Here is a 23,954-nt window from a genome sequence, read left to right on the forward strand (position 1 = left end):
AGTAAACAAAATTAACGTCCCACAAAATGTCAGAGTGTTAAATATAAACTGGCTCTGGTCTCCGCCATCGCCAGCCCCCCGACCCCCCCCACCCCGGGTCCTGTTGTGTGTGTAACTGTGTTTAGAGTTAACGAGTCTAATTAAAACGCTGCTGTGAGTCGAATGTGTGATTAGAGAAGAAAGAGGGAGATTAATGACATGAAAACCACAGCCTCATCTTTCAGCTTATAAATCACACACTGAGACCGAGTGTGTGTGTGTGTGTGTGTGTGTGTGTGTGAGAGAGAGAGAGAGAGAGTGTGTGTGTGTGTTACCTGTGCGGTCTTCAGGTTTCACTAGTATTACTCCGTAACCTGCGTTATTGTGGATCACATTATTCACCATCGTGATCTGAGGAGGAACATCCAATTCATCTGCAAAATCCTACACACACACACACACACACACACAGGTACAATAAACCAGTGTCTGTCTTGAGTTAATCACTAAAACGACTATTATTAAGAGGATCGGATTAACATTTAGTCTAACACATTTAAACGTGTTTATTAGCCCCTCCCACAGTACATATAGAAACAGCTCCATGATATGAGCCACCAAAACTGTGTTTAAAATCGTAATATATATTCAGATTTTATTATTTATTCATAGATAGAGAGTTATTTCTAACCCCGCCCCATCCTTTACTGTACTCCTGTCATCCAATCAGAACACTGCAATGCACCCTCCCTAAACTTTATTGAAGTGTCTGCACTGACTGTGTGTGTGTGTGTGTGTGTGTGTGTGTGTGTGTGAGAGAGATAATTAAAGCAGCATGTCACACATCTCACACAAACAAGCGGATTTGCTTTAGCTTAGAGCAGGTAAAACTCCGCCCCCTCACCTTAATCAGAACTCCCTCCTTACAGTGATGGATACCGTTTCCCACCAAACTGCACACACTCCCAGGGTATATCTCTACACCGGCTCCCTACAAACACACATCACACACACACACACACACACACACACACACACACACTTAATGATGCAACATCTCCACACTCATAGCTAAAACAGTGGAGAAGATTTCACACACACAACTACACACACACACACACACACACACACACACATGTATACACTATATTGCCAAAAGCCACTATATTCTCTCACCTGTCTTGACTCTCATATGAACTTAAGTGACATCCCATTCCTAATCCATAGGGTTCAATATGACGTCGGTCCACCCTTTGCAGCTATAACAGCTTCAACTCTTCTGGGAAGGCTGTCCACAAGGTTTAGGAGTGTGTTTATGGGAATTTTTGACCATTCTTCCAGAAGCGCATTTGTGAGGTCACACACTGATGTTGGACAAGAAGGCCTGGCTCTCAGTCTCCGCTCTAATTCATCCCAAAGGTGTTCTATCGGGTTGAGGTCAGGACTCTGTGCAGGCCAGTCAAGTTCCTCCACACCAGACTCTGTCATCCATGTCTTTATGGACCTTGCTTTGGTCACTGGTGCACAGTCATGTTGGAAGAGGAAGGGGCCAGCTCCAAACTGTTCCCACAAAGTTGGGAGCATGGAATTGTCCAAAATGTCTTGGTATGCTGAAGCATTCAGAGTTCCTTTCACTGGAACTAAGGGGCCAAGCCCAGCTCCTGAAAAACAACCCCACACCATAATCCCCCCTCCACCAAACTTTACACTTGGCACAATGCAGTCAGACAAGTACCGTTCTCCTGGCAACCGCCAAACCCAGACTCGTCCATCAGATTGCCAGATGGAGAAGCGCGATTCGTCACTCCAGAGAACGCGTCTCCACTGCTCTAGAGTCCAGTGGCGGCGTGCTTTACACCACTGCATCCGACGCTTTGCATTGCACTTGGTGATGTATGGCTTGGATGCAGCTGCTCGGCCATGGAAACCCATTCCATGAAGCTCTCTGCGCACTGTTCTTGAGCTCATCTGAAGGCCACATGAAGTTTGGAGGTCTGTAGCGATTGACTCTGCAGAAAGTTGGCGACCTCTTCGCACTATGCGCCTCAGCATCCGCTGACCCCGCTCCGTCAGTTTACGTGGCCTACCACTTCGTGGCTGAGTTGCTGTCGTTCCCAAACACTTCCACATTCTTATAATACAGCTGACAGTTGACTGTGGAATATTTAGGAGCGAGGAAATTTCACGACTGGATTTGTTGCACAGGTGGCATCCTATCACAGTTCCACGCTGGAATTCACTGAGCTCCTGAGAGCGACCCATTCTTTCACAAATGTTTGTAAAAACAGTCTGCATGCCTAGGTGCTTGATTTTATACACCTGTGGCCATGGAAGTGATTGGAACACCTGATTCTGATTATTTGGATGGGTGAGCGAATACTTTTGGCAATATAGTGTACATACACACACCTTGGAGCCATAAAGGTCACACATCTTCATGATGAGCTGAGCAGATGTGCGGACAATCACGCCTGTTGTTTCACACTGTAACACACAGTTCTCCATCTCCAGCTTCCCCTGTCTCACACCTACACAAACACACGTGCGCACACACACACACACACACACACACACACAGAGATAAAGAAACACAGTGTATAATAAATGCTGTAGTGTGCAGTAGTGTGTGTGTGTAATGTTTAGCAGTGTGTAATGTTACAGCCAGGAACTGAAATGGATTTTATGTCATGAATCCACACAAAAACATACACCACAAGGACAAGGGAACTCTGAACATGATGCTCCACCAGTGTGCTTCAGTGTAGAGGATGTTCTCAGGGTGATGTGCAGTCTTCACCAAGAGTTAATGTTCCTCTGCAGGAGCTCCAAAGTGTCATTGCAATAACTAAACCCTGATTAAAACGGTTTCAGAACTTTTTGAGGGACTCGTTCTGACAGCTCCATGGTACTTTTTATGATTTTATGTCAGGGGGAAAAAATGTATAAGGTTTTATATAAAAATAAATCTGCAACAGTTGCATGTTCATTTCAGTCCAGACTGTAACTACTGAACAGTGTGGAGGGGTGAAGGTGTGTGTGTGTGTGTGGGGGGGGGGGGGGGGGTAAATACTTTTGTGTGTTAAAAAAAAGTGTTAAATACTTTTGCACAGTACAGAATTTCATCATAAACTCACAGAGAATTCCCTCGATGGCGTCATGCTGAATAAACTTCAGGTTGGAGATCTTCACCTCAACACCGATCGACTCCACAAACGTGTCTCCTTTATTCCTCTTCTCTATAATGATCTCATCAGGCAAACCATAACCTACACACACACACACACACACACACACACACACACACACACACACACACACACACACACACAGCATTAAGAGCATTTCATTTCTGGTTATTTGGATATTTTTGTGTTTTGGTCTGAGTGAAACTCTGGAGTCAGACAGCAGGATTGATTAATCAGTTTCTGCTCGTTAGAGTCGTGATAATGAGCACTTCCTGCAAGTCAGTAAAGACTTCCTGTTTAAGTGTAAAAGTTTGAATAAAGTTAGATCAGTGCAGCCTGTAGCACTTATTAAACATCAGAGTGCATTATTAATGAAAAGTACACATTAGTCATGAGGAAATGTTCTTTCATGTCTTTAGTGAATTTAAACAGAACCCTGCTGTGTTCTCCTCCTCAGTGTGGGGCTTCAGTCTGGTGAGAACGCGCTCGGGTTCAGAACCCACGTTACAGAAAGTCATTACTCTTCACTTTCATGAACAGGGCTTTGCAATTCCGTCACTTTCTATTCAATGTTCTTTAAGTTACAGTGAAGATTTTCTGTCAATGTCATCAAATCTGTACTGAGGGGTCAGAGTACTGAGTACTAAGGATCAGAGTACTGAGGGATTAAAGTACTGTAAAGGATTAGAGTACAGAGTACTGAAGGATCAGAGTACAGAGGGGCCAGAGTACTGAAGGATCAGAATACAGAGGGGCCAGAGTACTGAAGGAGCAGGGTACTGAGGGGCCAGAGTACTGAAGGATCAGGGTACTGAGGGGCCAGAGCACTGAGGGATCAGGGTACTGAGGGGGCAGAGCACTGAGGGATCAGGGTACTGAGGGGCCAGAGCACTTAGGGATCAGGGTACTGAGGGGCCAGAGCACTGAGGGATCAGGGTACTGAGGGGCCAGAGCACTGAGGGATCAGGGTACTGAGGGGCCAGAGCACTGAGGGATCAGGGTACTGAGGGGCCAGAGCACTTAGGGATCAGGGTACTGAGGGGCCAGAGTACTGAGGGATCAGGGTACTGAGGGGCCAGAGCACTTAGGGATCAGGGTACTGAGGGGCCAGAGCACTTAGGGATCAGGGTACTGAGGGGCCAGAGCACTTAGGGATCAGGGTACAGAGGACGTGCGAGATAGCAGCAAGATATTTCTCTCACGAACACATGCCAGTATATGTTTATTGTTGGTGTTCTTCACTGGACACTGTGTAAAGTTACTGTTACTCATCTGCATCATGGACACAGAAGTTCTGGACTTACAGCTGAACTCTGGTGAGGATGCTTCTGATGTTCCTTGTCTATAGCAGAACATGAAAGCTACCTCAGATCATATTCCTCAGAACCACACATAACCTTCAGAAATTTCCATCAGTGCATCAGAATTTCAGCTACTTTCTGATCAAGCATCTGAGTGAGGTACTGACTCTCCACTAACTACTGAACTCCAGTCACTACTAACTGACTACTGAATCTACTCACTGCAGGGGGGAGAGAGAAGGAACAAAAGAGGGAGTGAGAAAAGGAGAGAGGGAGTGAAAGAGAGAGAGAAGGAACAAAAGAAGGAGTGAGAAAAGGAGAGAGGGAGTGAGAGAGAGGTGATATGCTAACGAGGCAGTGGTTTAATTGAGTTGCTCTTCTGCAGTCAGTGTGAAGCCTGCAGCAGCTCAGCTTTTCTCTCATCGTTATCTCTGCTTACACACACACACACACACACACACACACACACACACACACACACACACACACACACACACACACACACACACACACACACACACCCTGATTGGTCTTATCGAGCTGCACAAGTCGAGTGTTTGCACAAAACCGGCTCATTTCCTCATTTATTCCGTCACACAACCGTCACTTACACAGATTTAAAAACACCATGTACATGTCTGTATTATTTAAATGCATCAAATCTCTCATATCCACATTTAATCCTTGGGAATTTCTGGAAACAGGAAATCCTATCAAATATCATTCCAAATAAACCATCTACTACATCATCACTGTAACTATCAGACCCTGTTTCATCACATCCACATCATCATCATCATCAAGTAGTGTCCAAATACAGTATCTCACAAAAGTGAGTACACCCCTGACATTTTTGTAAATATTTTATTATATCTTTTCATGGGACAACACTGAAGAAATGCCCCTCTGCTCCAATGTACAGTAGTGAGTGTCCAGCCTGTATAACAGTGTAAATTTACTGTCCCCTCAAAATAACTCAACACACAGACATTAATGTCTAAACCTAAAGTGGAAATGTCCAAATTGGGCCCAATTAGCCATTTCCCCTCCCCGGTGTCATGTGACTCGTTAGTGTTACAAGGTCTCAGGTGTGAATGGGGAGCAGGTGTGTTAAATTTGGTGTTATTGCTCTCACACTCTCTCATACTGGTCACTGGAAGTTCAACATGGCACCTCATGGCAAAGAACTCTCTGAGGATCTGAAATAAAGAATTGTTGCTCTACATAAAGATGGCCTAGGCTGTAAGAAGATTGCCAAGACCCTGAAACTGAGCTGCAGCACGGTGGGCAAGACCATACAGCGGTTTTACAGGACAGGTTCCACTCAGAACAGGCCTCACCATGGTCCACCAAAGAAGTTGAGTGTATGTGCTCAGTGTCATATCCGGAGGTCGTCTTTGGGAAATAGACGTATGAGTGCTGCCAGCATTGCTGCAGAGGTTGAAGGGGTGGGGGGTCAGCCGGTCAGAGGGGTGGGGGGGTCAGCCCGTCAGAGGGGTGGGGGGGTCAGCCCGTCAGAGGGGTGGGGGGGTCAGCCCGTCAGTGCTCAGACCATACGCCACACACTGCATCAAATTGGTCTGCATGGCTGTCGTCCCAGAAGGAAGCCTCTACTAAAGATGATGCACAAGAAAGCCTGCATACAGTTTACTGAAGACAAGCAGACTAACGACATGGAATACTGGAACCATGTCCTGTGGTCCGATGAGACCAGGATAAACTTATTTGGTTCAGATGGTGTCAAGCGTGTGTGGGGTATAATTAGAATAATTAGAACTTGTAAAGACTGGTGACAGTTTGCATTTCATAAATCCCCAAAAAAGGTTTTTATTTTGTATTGATTATTGTTTTTCTAAAATAACAAAACTTGTTAGCGAAAGTAATTTTGCACTTTTAGTCCAAATTAGCAGTTCATATGTTTAGTTATAGTGTTTTTGCTCAAATTAAAAAAATCTATTCTATAGTCTCTAGTGTTTTATTAAACTTTTTTAAAGAAAAATAATCGATTTAAAATCGAATTTTGTTTTTTAAAAAATCGGAGATTCGATTTTATGGCTATCGCCCAGCTCTACTGTGAAGCTCTGGTGAACTCCATGCCCAAGAGGGTTAAGGCAGTGCAGGAAAATAATGGTGGCCACACAAAATATTGACACTTTGGGCCCAATTTGGACATTTCCACTTAGGGGTGGAGTCACTTTTGTTGCCAACGGTTTAGACATTAATGTCTGTGTGTTGAGTTATTTTGAGGGGACAGTAAATTTACACTGTTATACAGGCTGGACACTCACTACTGTACATTGGAGCAGAGGGGCATTTCTTCAGTGTTGTCACATGAAAAGATATCATAAAATATTTACAAAAATGTCAGGGGTGTACTCACTTTTGAGAGAAACTGTAAATGTCATGGTAGACTGATGATGGAACATTAGCACCACCTATAGGCACACTGCTCACTGACACACAGTTTTCTTATCGTTTCCTTTTCAGAGTACTGAGGGATCGGAGTCTGCATCATGGACACAGAAGGACTTCTGGACTTACAGCTGAACTCTGGTGAGGATGCTTCTGACATTCCTTGTCTATAGCAGAACATGAAAGCTTCCTCAGATCATATTCCTCAGAACCACAGATAACCTTCAGAAACTGACTCTGAGTGAGGTACCGACTCGCCACTAACTACTGAACTCTAGTCAGTACTAACTGACTACTGAATCTACTGACTGCGCGGGGCGGGGGGAGAGAGAGAGAGATCAGCTCAGCTTTTCTCTCATCATTATCTCTGCTCACACACACACACACACACACACACACGTTTAAAGCCCCTATCCCGACACAGGGAGAGATTTACAGTTATGCAGAGCACTGAATTCTAACACTTTTAGAAAGAGGTGATAAAGCGGAGCTGTTCTTCTCAGAGGGTTTGATGAGTGGTAAAGCAGAGAAAATGAAACAGCTTCTGGACAATTACACTCACAAACGTCACATAAACCACCAACAGTGTAAAAACACCTGATTTACACTCCGCTCCAGTCACACACACACACACACACACACACACACACACTACACTGAGCTCAGGAACAAGCAGCAGTGTGTGGATGAATAGTAAATACTAAATTACTACATGATTTCTCATGGTACTGATGTGTAACACTGGTGTGAATTTTGAGAACAATAATAATAATAATAATAATAATAATAATACAGTGCAGTGTGTGTGTTTACCCTCCAGCTGGATGGAGTCGGCGATGCTGATGGCGTTGGTGATGATGTAATGACCAGGACACACGATGGTCACGTCTCCTTCATAACACGCCATCACCGCTGCCACCGGGTCACTGTGGAACTGAGGATTTACCAACACCGTCAGATTACACCACACACTCACTCACACACACACACACACACACACACCACAAAGACCACACAGTGACATCACAACCATAACAGGAAGTGACATCACTGAGTGAAATCATCTAAATCTGACAACAGAAAATAAATTAGAACTAAAGTTTACACAGGACATGGAGTAAAAGAAGGACACATGGGCAGTGAGACAGAGCGATCCAGCACACAGACCGAGTGAGATAATAAAAAATGGAATCAATGAAATCAGTCTGATGGACACGCACACACACACACACACACACCCACACACACACACACACCCACACCCCCTACAGGAATAAAACAGAACAAGGAGGATCAAACAGCAGCTGAAGTTTGAAACAGATTTTAACAAACCCCACTGCGCGCACACACACACACACACACACACACACACACACACACACACACACACACACACTGTGTGAAGGAGTTGTGCACTCCTTCACTACTGAAGTTAGAGAGAATAACAGAGAAAATCAGACAAGAGAGAGGAAGAAAACATGATAATAATGGTGCTCTGATTGACAATTGGAGAGACAGACAGCTAAAAAACAGACAGCCAGACAGACATCTAGACAGAGAGAGAGAGACAAAACAACTACATGCTAGAAAACCAGTCTGCTTACCCATCTGACTATACAGATGGACAGATGGACTGCTAAATACTAAAAACATATGCACAGACAGACAGGTGCACAGACAGACAGGTGAAACATGGAGGTGAAGATGGAGGAACAGAGTGTTTAGAGACAATCAGCTACACTGGACACTGGTGCACCTGGAGGGAAACAGGTGAGCGAAGGTGAAAAATAAATAAATAAAAGTCCTGTGTGAAACTGAAAGCAACACCAGTGACCACACTGAAGGACACAAAAACAACCAATCAGAGACAGAGCACTGTGGAGAAGGAGGGGCTCAAGTCAGCTTCTACAGACAGACAGACAGGTGACGGGGTTAAAGGTGTCTCAGGCTTCGTACCTGCAGCTCGAACTCTTTCCCTGAGTACAGGGGGAGAAGCTTATCCATCATCAGGCTGTGGAGAGACTGAACGCTGGTGGAGGAGGAGACCACATGGACCACACGGCCTCCACCTGGACGCTCACCTTTAGGACAACACGACTGCTGACCACAGTTCATCCTGTAACCCAGCACATACCTGCACACACACACACACTATGACAGCACTAAAATAACAGTGTTTATAAGTTATCAGACACTGACTGTTTAGTAATTAATGCTCACACACTGACCCATGAACTATGAACACACACACACACACACACACACACACACACCTGAGCAGTGGGTTCTCGATGATGCGCAGTCTGCGTTTGAGCATCTCCATTTGCTCGTACATGCGCAGTCCCTCCACCATGGACACATTGTCCAGCTCCGAGTCCGAGTCACTACTCAGGACATTCCTCAGGCTGGAGAACTCCTTAAAGGTGTGTGTACAGCGCTGCAGGAGTGTGTGGTACTCCTCCACCAGACCAGCAGGGACACGATCCTCCAGCATGTCATAATATCTGCAACACAGACACACTTAGTGAACATGGGCACCAGCAGAAACACAGGGAGGATGAAAACTGTAAGTAAGGATCTAAGAAACAAACGAACATCTAACATCCTTCTATCTGCACTCTCTTTAGTACCCTTCTTAAGGAAACAACAAACAAAACACCAAGACCAAGAAAAAACAGATAATCAAGTGAACAATGTTGAACAGGGAATTTACATGTGCACACTGCCATCTGCTGGCCAGAGAGAGAGAGAGAGAGAGAGGGGGAGAGAGAGAGAGAGAGAGAGAGAGAGAGAGAGAGAGAGAGAGAGAGAGAGAGAGAGAGAGAGAGGGTGTCACACAAACAAAGACAGATAATAAAAGACAGACAGTTGGGGGGGGGGGGCTCAGAGAGAGAGACAGACATCCTCACAGTCGGAGTCGAGGTTCTACACAGCGCACAAAATAATCAAACTCATCATCCTCATCTTCCTCGTCCCACTTCCTCCAGATGTGTTTGTAGAAAAACCTACAGAGACACGAGACACAGAGTGCACTACTGAGTGTCCTTCTGAAGCACAGGAGTGTAATGAAACACAGCCCAAAAGTACAGCAGATACTGAAACATGTGTGTGATTAACACAGAACATGCGTTTAACTGGACCTTATATTTACAGGTATATTTCTCTCTCTCACACACACACACACACACACACACACACACACGAGTGTGAATGTGACAACTGTCTTATTAATTTTTTGTTGTTCTGATTAAAAGACAAATTTATCTTTATTGAGTAATGGGAGTCGTTTCCATGGCAACATGGAGATAATTCAATAAAAGATGTGGCTGAGGAGACACACTCTGTGTGTGTGTGTGTGCTTGTGTAAGAGAGAGAACCTGAGGTGTGCGTGTGTGTGTGTGCGCGAGTGTGACAGAGAGAGACAGAGAGAACCTGAGGTGTGTGCGCGAGTGTGACAGAGAGAGACAGAGAGAGAGAGAACCTGAGGTGTGTGTGTGTGCGCGCGCGAGTGTGACAGAGAGAGACAGAACCTGAGGTGTGTGTGTGTGTGTGTGTGTGCGCGCGCGAGTGTGACAGAGAGAGACAGAGAGAGACAGAACCTGAGGTGTGTGTGTGTGTGTGTGTGCGCGAGTGTGACAGAGAGAGAGAGAGAACCTGAGGGGTGTGTGTGTGTGTGTGTGTGAGTGAGTGTGACAGAGAGAGACAGAGAGAGAGAGAGAGAACCTGAGGTGTGTGTGCGAGTGTGACAGAGAGAGACAGAGAGAACCTGAGGTGTGTGTGTGACAGAGAGAGAGAGAGAACCTGAGGTGTGTGTGTGCGCGAGTGTGACAGAGAGAGACAGAGAGAGAGAGAGAACCTGAGGTGTGTGTGTGACAGAGAGAGAGAGAGAACCTGAGGTGTGTGTGTGTGAGTGAGTGTGACAGAGAGAGACAGAGAGAACCTGAGGTGTGTGTGTTTATGTGCGAGTGTGACAGAGAGAGAGAGAGAGAGAGAACCTGAGGTGTGTGTGTGACAGAGAGAGAGAGAGAACCTGAGGGGTGTGTGTGTGAGTGAGTGTGACAGAGAGAGACAGAGAGAGAACCTGAGGTGTGTGTGTGAGTGTGAGAGAGAGACAGAGAGAACCTGAGGTGTGTGTGTGACAGAGAGAGAGAGAGAACCTGAGGTGTGTGTGTTTATGTGCGAGTGTGACAGAGAGAGAGAGAGAGAGAACCTGAGGTGTGTGTGTGTATGTGCGAGTGTGACAGAGAGAGAGAGAGAACCTGAGGTGTGTGTGTGTGTGTGTGTGTGTGAGAGTGAGTGTGACAGAGAGAGAGAACCTGAGGTGTGTGTGTGTGTGTGAGTGAGTGTGACAGAGAGAGACAGAGAGAGAGAGAGAGAGAGAGAGAGACAGAGACAGAGAGAGAGAACCTGAGGTGTGTGTGTGTGTGTGTGTGAGTGAGTGTGACAGAGAGAGAGAGAGAGAGAGAGAGAGAGAGAGAGAGAACCTGAGGTGTTCCAGAGCAAGTGCGGTTTGGTCGAAGTCTCCAGACGGGTCATACACCACGCTGAGCTCCTGCAAAGGAACTCTGTTCATTGTGGCTTCCAGTAAAGTTCTCATGGAGTCCTCACTGAGCTCACAGCCTCGAGCCTCACACTGCAGAGGGAGAACCACCTCCACCTTCGCTCCGAGATCCTTATAGTCTACATCCAACACCTGAACACACACACACACACACACTATAAAGTACACATACACACAAGTATATAACACACATCACACAACAGTAAAGCAGGTTTTAGGGGGCAGTGAGGGGCAGGGCAGTGTGGAGTAGGGCATTGAGGGGCAGGGCAGTGTGGGGCAGGGCATTGAGGGGCAGGGCATTGAGGGGTAGGGCAGTGTGGGGCAGGGCAGTGTGGGGCAGGGCAGTGTGGGGCAGGGCATTGAGGGGCAGGGCATTGAGGGGCAGGGCAGTGTGGGGCAGGGCAGTGTGGGGCAGGGCAGTGTGGGGCAGGGCAGTGTGGGGCAAGGCATTGAGGGACAGGGCATTGAGGGGCAGGGCATTGAGGGGCAGGGCATTGAGGGGCAGGGCAGTGTGGGGCAGGGCATCGAGGGGCAGGGCATCGAGGGGCAGGGCATCGAGGGGCAGGGCATCGAGGGGCAGGGCAGTGTGGGGCAGGGCAGTGTGGGGCAGGGCAGTGTGGGGCGTGCCTTGCTGCTCTGTTGTGTGAATTAAACAAGTCCCTGTTTATCAGTTATATGACCTGAGACAGAGTAAACTGTTCCACCATGAGAAGATGGACACAGAAACTTTACTCTGACCCCCTGATCTCATCATCACGCCTCTGTTACATGTGTGTGCTGTGTGTCTCTCACCTCCACCAACACGTCAAACACGTCAGTGTGCCACAGAGCCCTCCAGTCACAAGGCTCCACCACCTTCTCCAGATAATCAGCAGTGAAGTCTTTCACCTCTGACGGCTTACAATCACCTACAACACACACATCAGACCTGTTACACACACACACACACACACACACACACACACACACACACACACTCTCTGATTAGAGATCTGATCTTACCGAGCATGTAGTCCTGATAGGCTTTAAACCTCTCGTAGAACACCAGGTGGTTGGTCTGGAACAGTGCAGGTAATGCTCCAGCCCCGAGAGGCTCAGCCGGCGGCAGGTGGACGGAGGACTGAGCACCGATAGAGAGGTGATCTGTACCACTGTCGTCATCTTCATCATCACCATCCTCATCCTCCTCCTCACCATCTTCATGAGGATCTCCTTCATTAGGAAACAGCTCTGAAATACAACACAGATGATGAGGTGAGAAGAATACAGGAAGTGGAGCAGAAATACAACTGTTTAGACACACCCCCCACCACCAGCATTCACACACACACACCCCCCACCACCAGCATTCACACACACACACCCCCCACCACCAGCATTCACACACACACACACACACACACACACACACACCCCCACCACCAGCATTCACACACACACACACCCCCCACCACCAGCATTCACACACACACACCCCCCACCACCAGCATTCACACACACACACACACACCCCCCACCACCAGCATTCACACACACACACACACACCCCCCACCACCAGCATTCACACACACACACACACACACCACCATCAGCCTTCACACACACACACACCACCATCAGCCTTCACACACACACACACACACACACACACACACACACACACCACCATCAGCCTTCACACACACACACACCACCATCAGCCTTCACACACACACCCCCCACCACCAGCATTCACACACACACACACACCACCACCAGCATTCACACACACACACCACCATCAGCTTTCACACACAAACACCACCATCAGCTTTCACACACACACACACCACCACCACCAGCATTCACACACACACACACCACCACCATCAGCTTTCACACACACACACACACACCACCACCACCACCACCAGCATTCACACACACACACACCACTACATCAACACCACTTCACACACACACACACACACACACACCACACACCACCATCACTTCACACACACACACCCACACCACCATCAGCCTTCACACACACACACACCACCATCAGCCTTCACACACACACACACACACACCACCATCAGCCTTCACACACACACACACACACACCACCATCAGCCTTCACACACACACACCCACACACCACCATCAGCCTTCACACACACACACCACCATCAGCCTTCACACACACACACACACACACCACCATCAGCCTTCACACACACACACACCACCATCAGCCTTCACACACACACACACACCACCATCAGCCTTCACACACACACACCACCATCAGCCTTCACACACACACACACACACACACACCACCATCAGCCTTCACACACACACACACACACCACCATCAGCCTTCACACACACACACACACACACACACACACCACCATCAGCCTTCACACACACACACACCACCATCAGCCTTCACACACACACACACCACCATCAGCCTTCACACACACACACACCACCATCAGCCTTCACACACACACACACACACACACACCACCATCAGCCTTCCCACACACACACACACCACCATAAGCCTTCACACACACACACACACCACCATCAGCCTTCACACACACACACACACACACCACCATCAGCCTTCACACACACACCACCATCAGCCTTCACACACACACACACACACACACACCCCACCATCAGCATTCACACACACACACACCACCATCAGCATTCACACACACACACACACCACCATCAGCATTCACACACACACACACACACACACACACACCACCATCAGCATTCACACACACACACACACACACACACACCACCATCAGCATTCACACACACACACCACCATCAGCATTCACACACACACACACCACCATCAGCCTTCACACACACCACCATCAGCCTTCACACACACACACACCACCATCAGCCTTCACACACACACACACACCACCATCAGCCTTCACACACACACACACCACCATCAGCCTTCACACACACACACACACACACACCACCATCAGCCTTCACACACACACACACACACACACCACCATCAGCCTTCACACACACACACACACACACACCACCATCAGCCTTCACACACACACACACACACACCACCATCAGCCTTCACACACACACACACCACCATCAGCCTTCACACACACACACACCACCATCAGCCTTCACACACACACACCACCATCAGCCTTCACACACACACACACACACACACCACCATCAGCCTTCACACACACACACACACCACCATCAGCCTTCACACACACACACCACCATCAGCCTTCACACACACACACACACACACACCACCATCAGCCTTCACACACACACACACACCACCATCAGCCTTCACACACACACCACCATCAGCCTTCACACACACACACACCACCATCAGCCTTCACACACACACACACACACACACACACACACACCACCATCAGCCTTCACACACACACACCACCATCAGCCTTCACACACACACACACACCACCATCAGCCTTCACACACACACACACACCAGTCTTCACACACACACACACACACACACCACCATCAGCCTTCACACACACACACACCACCATCAGCCTTCACACACACACCACCATCAGCCTTCACACACACACACACCACCATCAGCCTTCACACACACACACACCACCATCAGCCTTCACACACACACACACACACACACACACACACACCACCATCAGCCTTCACACACACACACACCACCATCAGCCTTCACACACACACACACCACCATCAGCCTTCACACACACACACACACCACCATCAGCCTTCACACACACACACACACCAGTCTTCACACACACACACACACACACACCACCACCAGCCTTCACACACACACACACACACCACCAGCCTTCACACACACACACCACCATCAGCCTTCACACACACACACACCACCATCAGCCTTCACACACACACACCACCATCAGCCTTCACACACACACACACCACCATCAGCCTTCACACACACACACACCACCATCAGCCTTCACACACACACACACCACCATCAGCCTTCACACACACACACACACCACCATCAGCCTTCACACACACACACACACACCACCATCGGCCTTCACACACACACCACCATCAGCCTTCACACACACACACACACACACACACACCACCATCAGCCTTCACACACACACACACCACCATCAGCCTTCACACACACACACACACACACACACACCACCATCAGCCTTCACACACACACACACACACCACCATCAGCCTTCACACACACACACACACACACACACACACACACACACACACACCACCATCAGCCTTCACACACACACACACCACCATCAGCCTTCACACACACACACACCACCATCAGCCTTCACACACACACACACACACACACACACACACCACCATCAGCCTTCACACACACACACACACACACACACCACCATCAGCATTCACACACACACCACCATCAGCCTTCACACACACACACACACACCACCATCAGCCTTCACACACACACACCACCATCAGCCTTCACACACACACACACACACACCACCATCAGCCTTCACACACACACACACACACACCACCATCAGCATTCACACACACACACACCACCATCAGCATTCACACACACACACCACCATCAGCATTCACACACACACACCACCATCAGCATTCACACACACACACCACCATCAGCATTCACACACACACACCACCATCAGCATTCACACACACACACCACCATCAGCATTCACACACACACACCACCATCAGCATTCACACACACACACACACCACCATCAGCCTTCACACACACACACACACACACACACCACCATCAGCCTTCACACACACACACACACACCACCATCAGCCTTCACACACACACACACACACCACCATCAGCCTTCACACACACACACACACCACCATCAGCCTTCACACACACACACCACCATCAGCCTTCACACACACACACCACCATCAGCCTTCACACACACACACACACACACACCACCATCAGCCTTCACACACACACACACACCACCATCAGCCTTCACACACACACACACACACCACCATCAGCCTTCACACACACACACACACCACCATCAGCCTTCACACACACACACACACACACACACACACACACACACACACCACCATCAGCCTTCACACACACACACACACACCACCATCAGCCTTCACACACACACACACACCACCATCGGCCTTCACACACACACACACACACACACACACACCACCATCAGCCTTCACACACACACACACACACCACCACCAGTCTTCACACACACACACACACACACACCACCACCAGTCTTCACACACACACACACACACACACACCACCACCAGTCTTCACACACACACACACACACACACCACCACCAGCCTTCACACACACACACACACACACACATACACACCACCACCAGCCTTCACACACACACACACACACACACACACACCACCATCAGCCTTCACACACACACACACCACCATCAGCCTTCACACACACACCCCACCATCAGCCTTCACACACACACACACACCACCAGCCTTCACACACACACACACACACACACACACCACCATCAGCCTTCACACACACACACACACACACCACCATCAGCCTTCACACACACACACCACCATCAGCCTTCACACACACACACACACACACACCACCATCGGCCTTCACACACACACACACACACACACACACACACACACCACCATCGGCCTTCACACACACACACCACCATCAGCCTTCACACACACACCACCATCAGCCTTCACACACACACACACACACACACACACCACCATCAGCCTTCACACACACACACACACACACACACACACACCACCATCAGCCTTCACACACACACACACACCACCATCAGCATTCACACACACACACACACCACCATCAGCATTCACACACACACACACACACCACCACCATCAGCCTTCACACACACACACACACCACCATCAGCCTTCACACACACACACCACCACCATCAGCCTTCACACACACACACACACACCACCACCATCAGCCTTCACACACACACACACCACCATCAGCCTTCACACACACACACACACCACCATCAGCCTTCACACACACACACACACACACCACCATCAGCCTTCACACACACACACACACACCACCACCATCAGCCTTCACACACACACACACACACACACACACCACCATCAGCCTTCACACACACACACACACCACCATCAGCCTTCACACACACACACACACCACCATCAGCCTTCACACACACACCACCATCAGCCTTCACACACACACACACACACACACACACACACACACACCACCACCAGTCTTCACACACACACACACACACACCACCACCAGCCTTCACACACACACACACACACACCACCATCAGCCTTCACACACACACACCCACACCACTTCACACACACACACACACACACACCACCATCAGCCTTCACACACACACACACACACACACCACCATCAGCCTTCACACACACACACACACACACCACCATCAGCCTTCACACACACACACACACCACCATCAGCCTTCACACACACACACACACCACCATCAGCCTTCACACACACACACACACCACCATCAGCCTTCACACACACACACACACACACACACACACACACCACCATCAGCCTTCACACACACACACACACACACACCACCATCAGCCTTCACACACACCACCACCATCAGCCTTCACACACACACACACACCCCACCATCAGCCTTCACACACACACACACACCCCACCATCAGCCTTCACACACACACACACACACCCCACCATCAGCCTTCACACACACACACACACACACCACCACCATCAGCCTTCACACACACACCACCACCATCAGCCTTCACACACACACACACCACCATCAGCCTTCACACACACACACACCACCATCAGCCTTCACACACACACACACACACCACCATCAGCCTTCACACACACACACACCACCATCAGCCTTCACACACACACACACACACCACCATCAGCCTTCACACACACACACACACACACACACACACACCACCATCAGCATTCACACACACACACCACCATCAGCATTCACACACACACACACACCACCATCAGCATTCACACACACACACACCACCATCAGCATTCACACACACACACACACACACACCACCATCAGCATTCACACACACACACACCACCATCAGCATTCACACACACACACACACCACCATCAGCATTCACACACACACACACCACCATCAGCATTCACACACACACACACCACCATCAGCCTTCACACACACACACACACACACCACCATCAGCCTTCACACACACACACACACCACCATCGGCCTTCACACACACACACACACACCACCATCAGCCTTCACACACACACACACACACACACACACCACCATCAGCCTTCACACACACACACACCACCATCAGCCTTCACACACACACACACACACACACACACACACACACACACACACACACACCACCATCAGCCTTCACACACACACACACACACACCACCATCAGCCTTCACACACACACACACACACACACACCACCATCAGCCTTCACACACACACACACCACCACCAGCCTTCACACACACACACACACACCACCAGCCTTCACACACACACACACACACCACCATCAGCCTTCACACACACACACACACACACACCACCATCAGCATTCACACACACACACACACACCACCATCAGCATTCACACACACACACCACCATCAGCATTCACACACACACACCACCATCAGCATTCACACACACACACACACACACACACACACCACCATCAGCCTTCACACACACACACACACACCACCATCAGCCTTCACACACACACACACACACACACACCACCATCAGCCTTCACACACACACCACCATCAGCCTTCACACACACACACACACACACACCACCATCAGCCTTCACACACACACACACACACACCACCATCAGCCTTCACACACACACACACACACACACACACACACTACCATCAGCCTTCACACACACACACACACACACACACACTACCATCAGCCTTCACACACACACACACCACCACCATCAGCCTTCACACACACACACACACCACCACCATCAGCCTTCACACACACACACACACACACCACCATCAGCCTTCACACACACACACACACCACCATCAGCCTTCACACACACACACACACCACCATCAGCCTTCACACACACACACACACACACCACCATCAGCCTTCACACACACACACACACACACCACCATCAGCCTTCACACACACACACCACCATCAGCCTTCACACACACACACACCACCATCAGCCTTCACACACACACACACCACCATCAGCCTTCACACACACACACACCACCATCAGCCTTCACACACACACACACCACCATCAGCCTTCACACACACACACACACACACACACACCACCATCAGCATTCACACACACACACCACCATCAGCATTCACACACACACACCACCATCAGCATTCACACACACACACACACACACCACCATCAGCATTCACACACACACACACACACCACCATCAGCATTCACACACACACACACACACACACACCACCATCAGCATTCACACACACACACACACACACACCACCATCAGCGTTCACACACACACACACACACACACACACACCACCACCACCACCATCAGCATTCACACACACACACACACCACCATCAGCATTCACACACACACACCACCATCAGCATTCACACACACACACCACCATCAGCATTCACACACACACACACCACCATCAGCCTTCACACACACACACACACACCACCATCAGCCTTCACACACACACACCACCATCAGCCTTCACACACACACACACACACCACCATCAGCCTACACACACACACACACACACCACCATCAGCCTTCACACACACACACCATCAGCCTTCACACACACACACCATCAGCCTTCACACACACACACCATCAGCCTTCACACACACACACCATCAGCCTTCACACACACACACCACCATCAGCCTTCACACACACACACCACCATCAGCCTTCACACACACACACCACCATCAGCCTTCACACACACACACACACACACACACCACCATCAGCCTTCACACACACACACACCACCATCAGCCTTCACACACACACACCACCATCAGCCTTCACACACACACACACACACCACCATCAGCCTTCACACACACACACACACACACACACACACACACACACACCACCATCAGCCTTCACACACACACACACACACACACACACACACCACCATCAGCATTCACACACACACACCACCATCAGCATTCACACACACACACCACCATCAGCATTCACACACACACACCACCATCAGCATTCACACACACACACCACCATCAGCATTCACACACACACACCACCATCAGCATTCACACACACACACACCACCATCAGCATTCACACACACACACCACCATCAGCATTCACACACACACACCACCATCAGCATTCACACACACACACCACCATCAGCATTCACACACACACACCACCATCAGCATTCACACACACACACCACCATCAGCATTCACACACACACACCACCATCAGCATTCACACACACACACCACCATCAGCCTTCACACACACACACACCACCATCAGCCTTCACACACACACACCACCATCAGCATTCACACACACACACCACCATCAGCCTTCACACACACACACCACCATCAGCCTTCACACACACACACACACACCACCATCAGCCTTCACACACACACACCACCATCAGCCTTCACACACACACACCACCATCAGCCTTCACACACACACACACACACCACCATCAGCCTTCACACACACACACCATCAGCCTTCACACACACACACCATCAGCCTTCACACACACACACCACCATCAGCCTTCACACACACACACCACCATCAGCCTTCACACACACACACCACCATCAGCCTTCACACACACACACCACCATCAGCCTTCACACACACACACACACACACCACCATCAGCCTTCACACACACACACACACACCACCATCAGCCTTCACACACACACACACACCACCATCAGCCTTCACACACACACACACACCACCATCGGCCTTCACACACACACACACACACACCACCATCAGCCTTCACACACACACACACACACCACCATCAGCCTTCACACACACACACACACCCCACCATCAGCCTTCACACACACACACACACCCCACCATCAGCCTTCACACACACACACACACACACACCCCAGCATCAGCCTTCACACACACACACCCCAGCATCAGCCTTCACACACACACACACACCCCACCATCAGCCTTCACACACACACACACACCCCACCATCAGCCTTCACACACACACACCACCATCAGCCTTCACACACACACACACACACCACCATCAGCCTTCACACACACACACCACCATCAGCCTTCACACACACACACCACCATCAGCCTTCACACACACACACCACCATCAGCCTTCACACACACACACCACCATCAGCCTTCACACACACACACCACCATCAGCCTTCACACACACACACCACCATCAGCCTTCACACACACACACCACCATCAGCCTTCACACACACACACCACCATCAGCCTTCACACACACACACCACCATCAGCCTTCACACACACACACCACCATCAGCCTTCACACACACACACCACCATCAGCCTTCACACACACACACCACCATCAGCCTTCACACACACACACCACCATCAGCCTTCACACACACACACCACCATCAGCCTTCACACACACACACCACCATCAGCCTTCACACACACACACCACCATCAGCCTTCACACACACACACCACCATCAGCCTTCACACACACACACCACCATCAGCCTTCACACACACACACCACCATCAGCCTTCACACACACACACACACACACACACCACCATCAGCCTTCACACACACACACACACCACCATCGGCCTTCACACACACACACACACACACACCACCATCAGCCTTCACACACACACACACACACACACACCCCACCATCAGCATTCACACACACACACACACCCCACCATCAGCCTTCACACACACACACACACCCCACCATCAGCCTTCACACACACACACACACACACCCCACCATCAGCCTTCACACACACACACACACACACCCCACCATCAGCCTTCACACACACACACACACACACACCCCACCATCAGCCTTCACACACACACACACACACACACCCCACCATCAGCCTTCACACACACACACACCACCATCAGCCTTCACACACACAAACACACACACCCCACCATCAGCCTTCACACACACACACACACCACCATCAGCCTTCACACACACACACACACCATCAGCCTTCACACACACACACACCATCATCAGCCTTCACACACACACACACACACACACACCACCATCAGCATTCACACACACACACCACCATCAGCATTCACACACACACACCACCATCAGCATTCACACACACACACACCACCATCAGCATTCACACACACACACACACACACCACCATCAGCCTTCACACACACACACACACACCACCATCAGCATTCACACACACCACCATCAGCATTCACACACACCACCATCAGCATTCACACACACACACACACCACCATCAGCCTTCACACACACACACACACACACACCACCATCAGCCTTCACACACACACACACACCACCATCAGCCTTCACACACACACACACACCACCATCAGCCTTCACACACACACACACACACACACACACACACACCCCACCATCAGCCTTCACACACACACACACACACACACACACACACACACACCCCACCATCAGCCTTCACACACACACACACACACACACCCCACCATCAGCCTTCACACACACACACACACCCCACCATCAGCCTTCACACACACACACACCACCATCAGCCTTCACACACACACACACACACACACACACACACACCACCATCAGCCTTCACACACACACACACACCACCATCAGCCTTCACACACACACACACACACCACCACCATCAGCCTTCACACACACACACACACCACCATCAGCCTTCACACACACACACACACACACACCACCACCAGTCTTCACACACACATACACACACACACACACCCCACCATCAGCCTTCACACACACACACACACACACCCCACCATCAGCCTTCACACACACACACACACACCCCACCATCAGCCTTCACACACACACACACC

At 49.6% G+C, this 23,954-nt stretch overlaps 1 protein-coding gene across 1 annotated transcript in view; it reads right to left on the reverse strand.

Moving 5' to 3' along the window:
• Positions 1-23,954, reverse strand: part of shcbp1 (SHC SH2-domain binding protein 1) — a 44,662-nt gene that overhangs the window by 3,107 nt on the left and 17,601 nt on the right. The window contains exons 2-12 of the mRNA XM_058382236.1: positions 12,441-12,668; positions 12,231-12,346; positions 11,362-11,570; positions 9,787-9,882; positions 9,151-9,381; positions 8,834-9,011; positions 7,691-7,811; positions 3,114-3,245; positions 2,389-2,507; positions 884-970; positions 315-423 (exon numbers count right to left, since the gene is read on the reverse strand). Coding sequence (XP_058238219.1) covers positions 315-423; positions 884-970; positions 2,389-2,507; positions 3,114-3,245; positions 7,691-7,811; positions 8,834-9,011; positions 9,151-9,381; positions 9,787-9,882; positions 11,362-11,570; positions 12,231-12,346; positions 12,441-12,668 — 1,626 coding nt within the window. The remainder of the gene's footprint in view (positions 1-314; positions 424-883; positions 971-2,388; positions 2,508-3,113; positions 3,246-7,690; positions 7,812-8,833; positions 9,012-9,150; positions 9,382-9,786; positions 9,883-11,361; positions 11,571-12,230; positions 12,347-12,440; positions 12,669-23,954) is intronic.

Source organism: Hemibagrus wyckioides, linkage group LG27 (assembly GCF_019097595.1).
Source record: "Hemibagrus wyckioides isolate EC202008001 linkage group LG27, SWU_Hwy_1.0, whole genome shotgun sequence".
NCBI lineage: Eukaryota > Metazoa > Chordata > Actinopteri > Siluriformes > Bagridae > Hemibagrus > Hemibagrus wyckioides.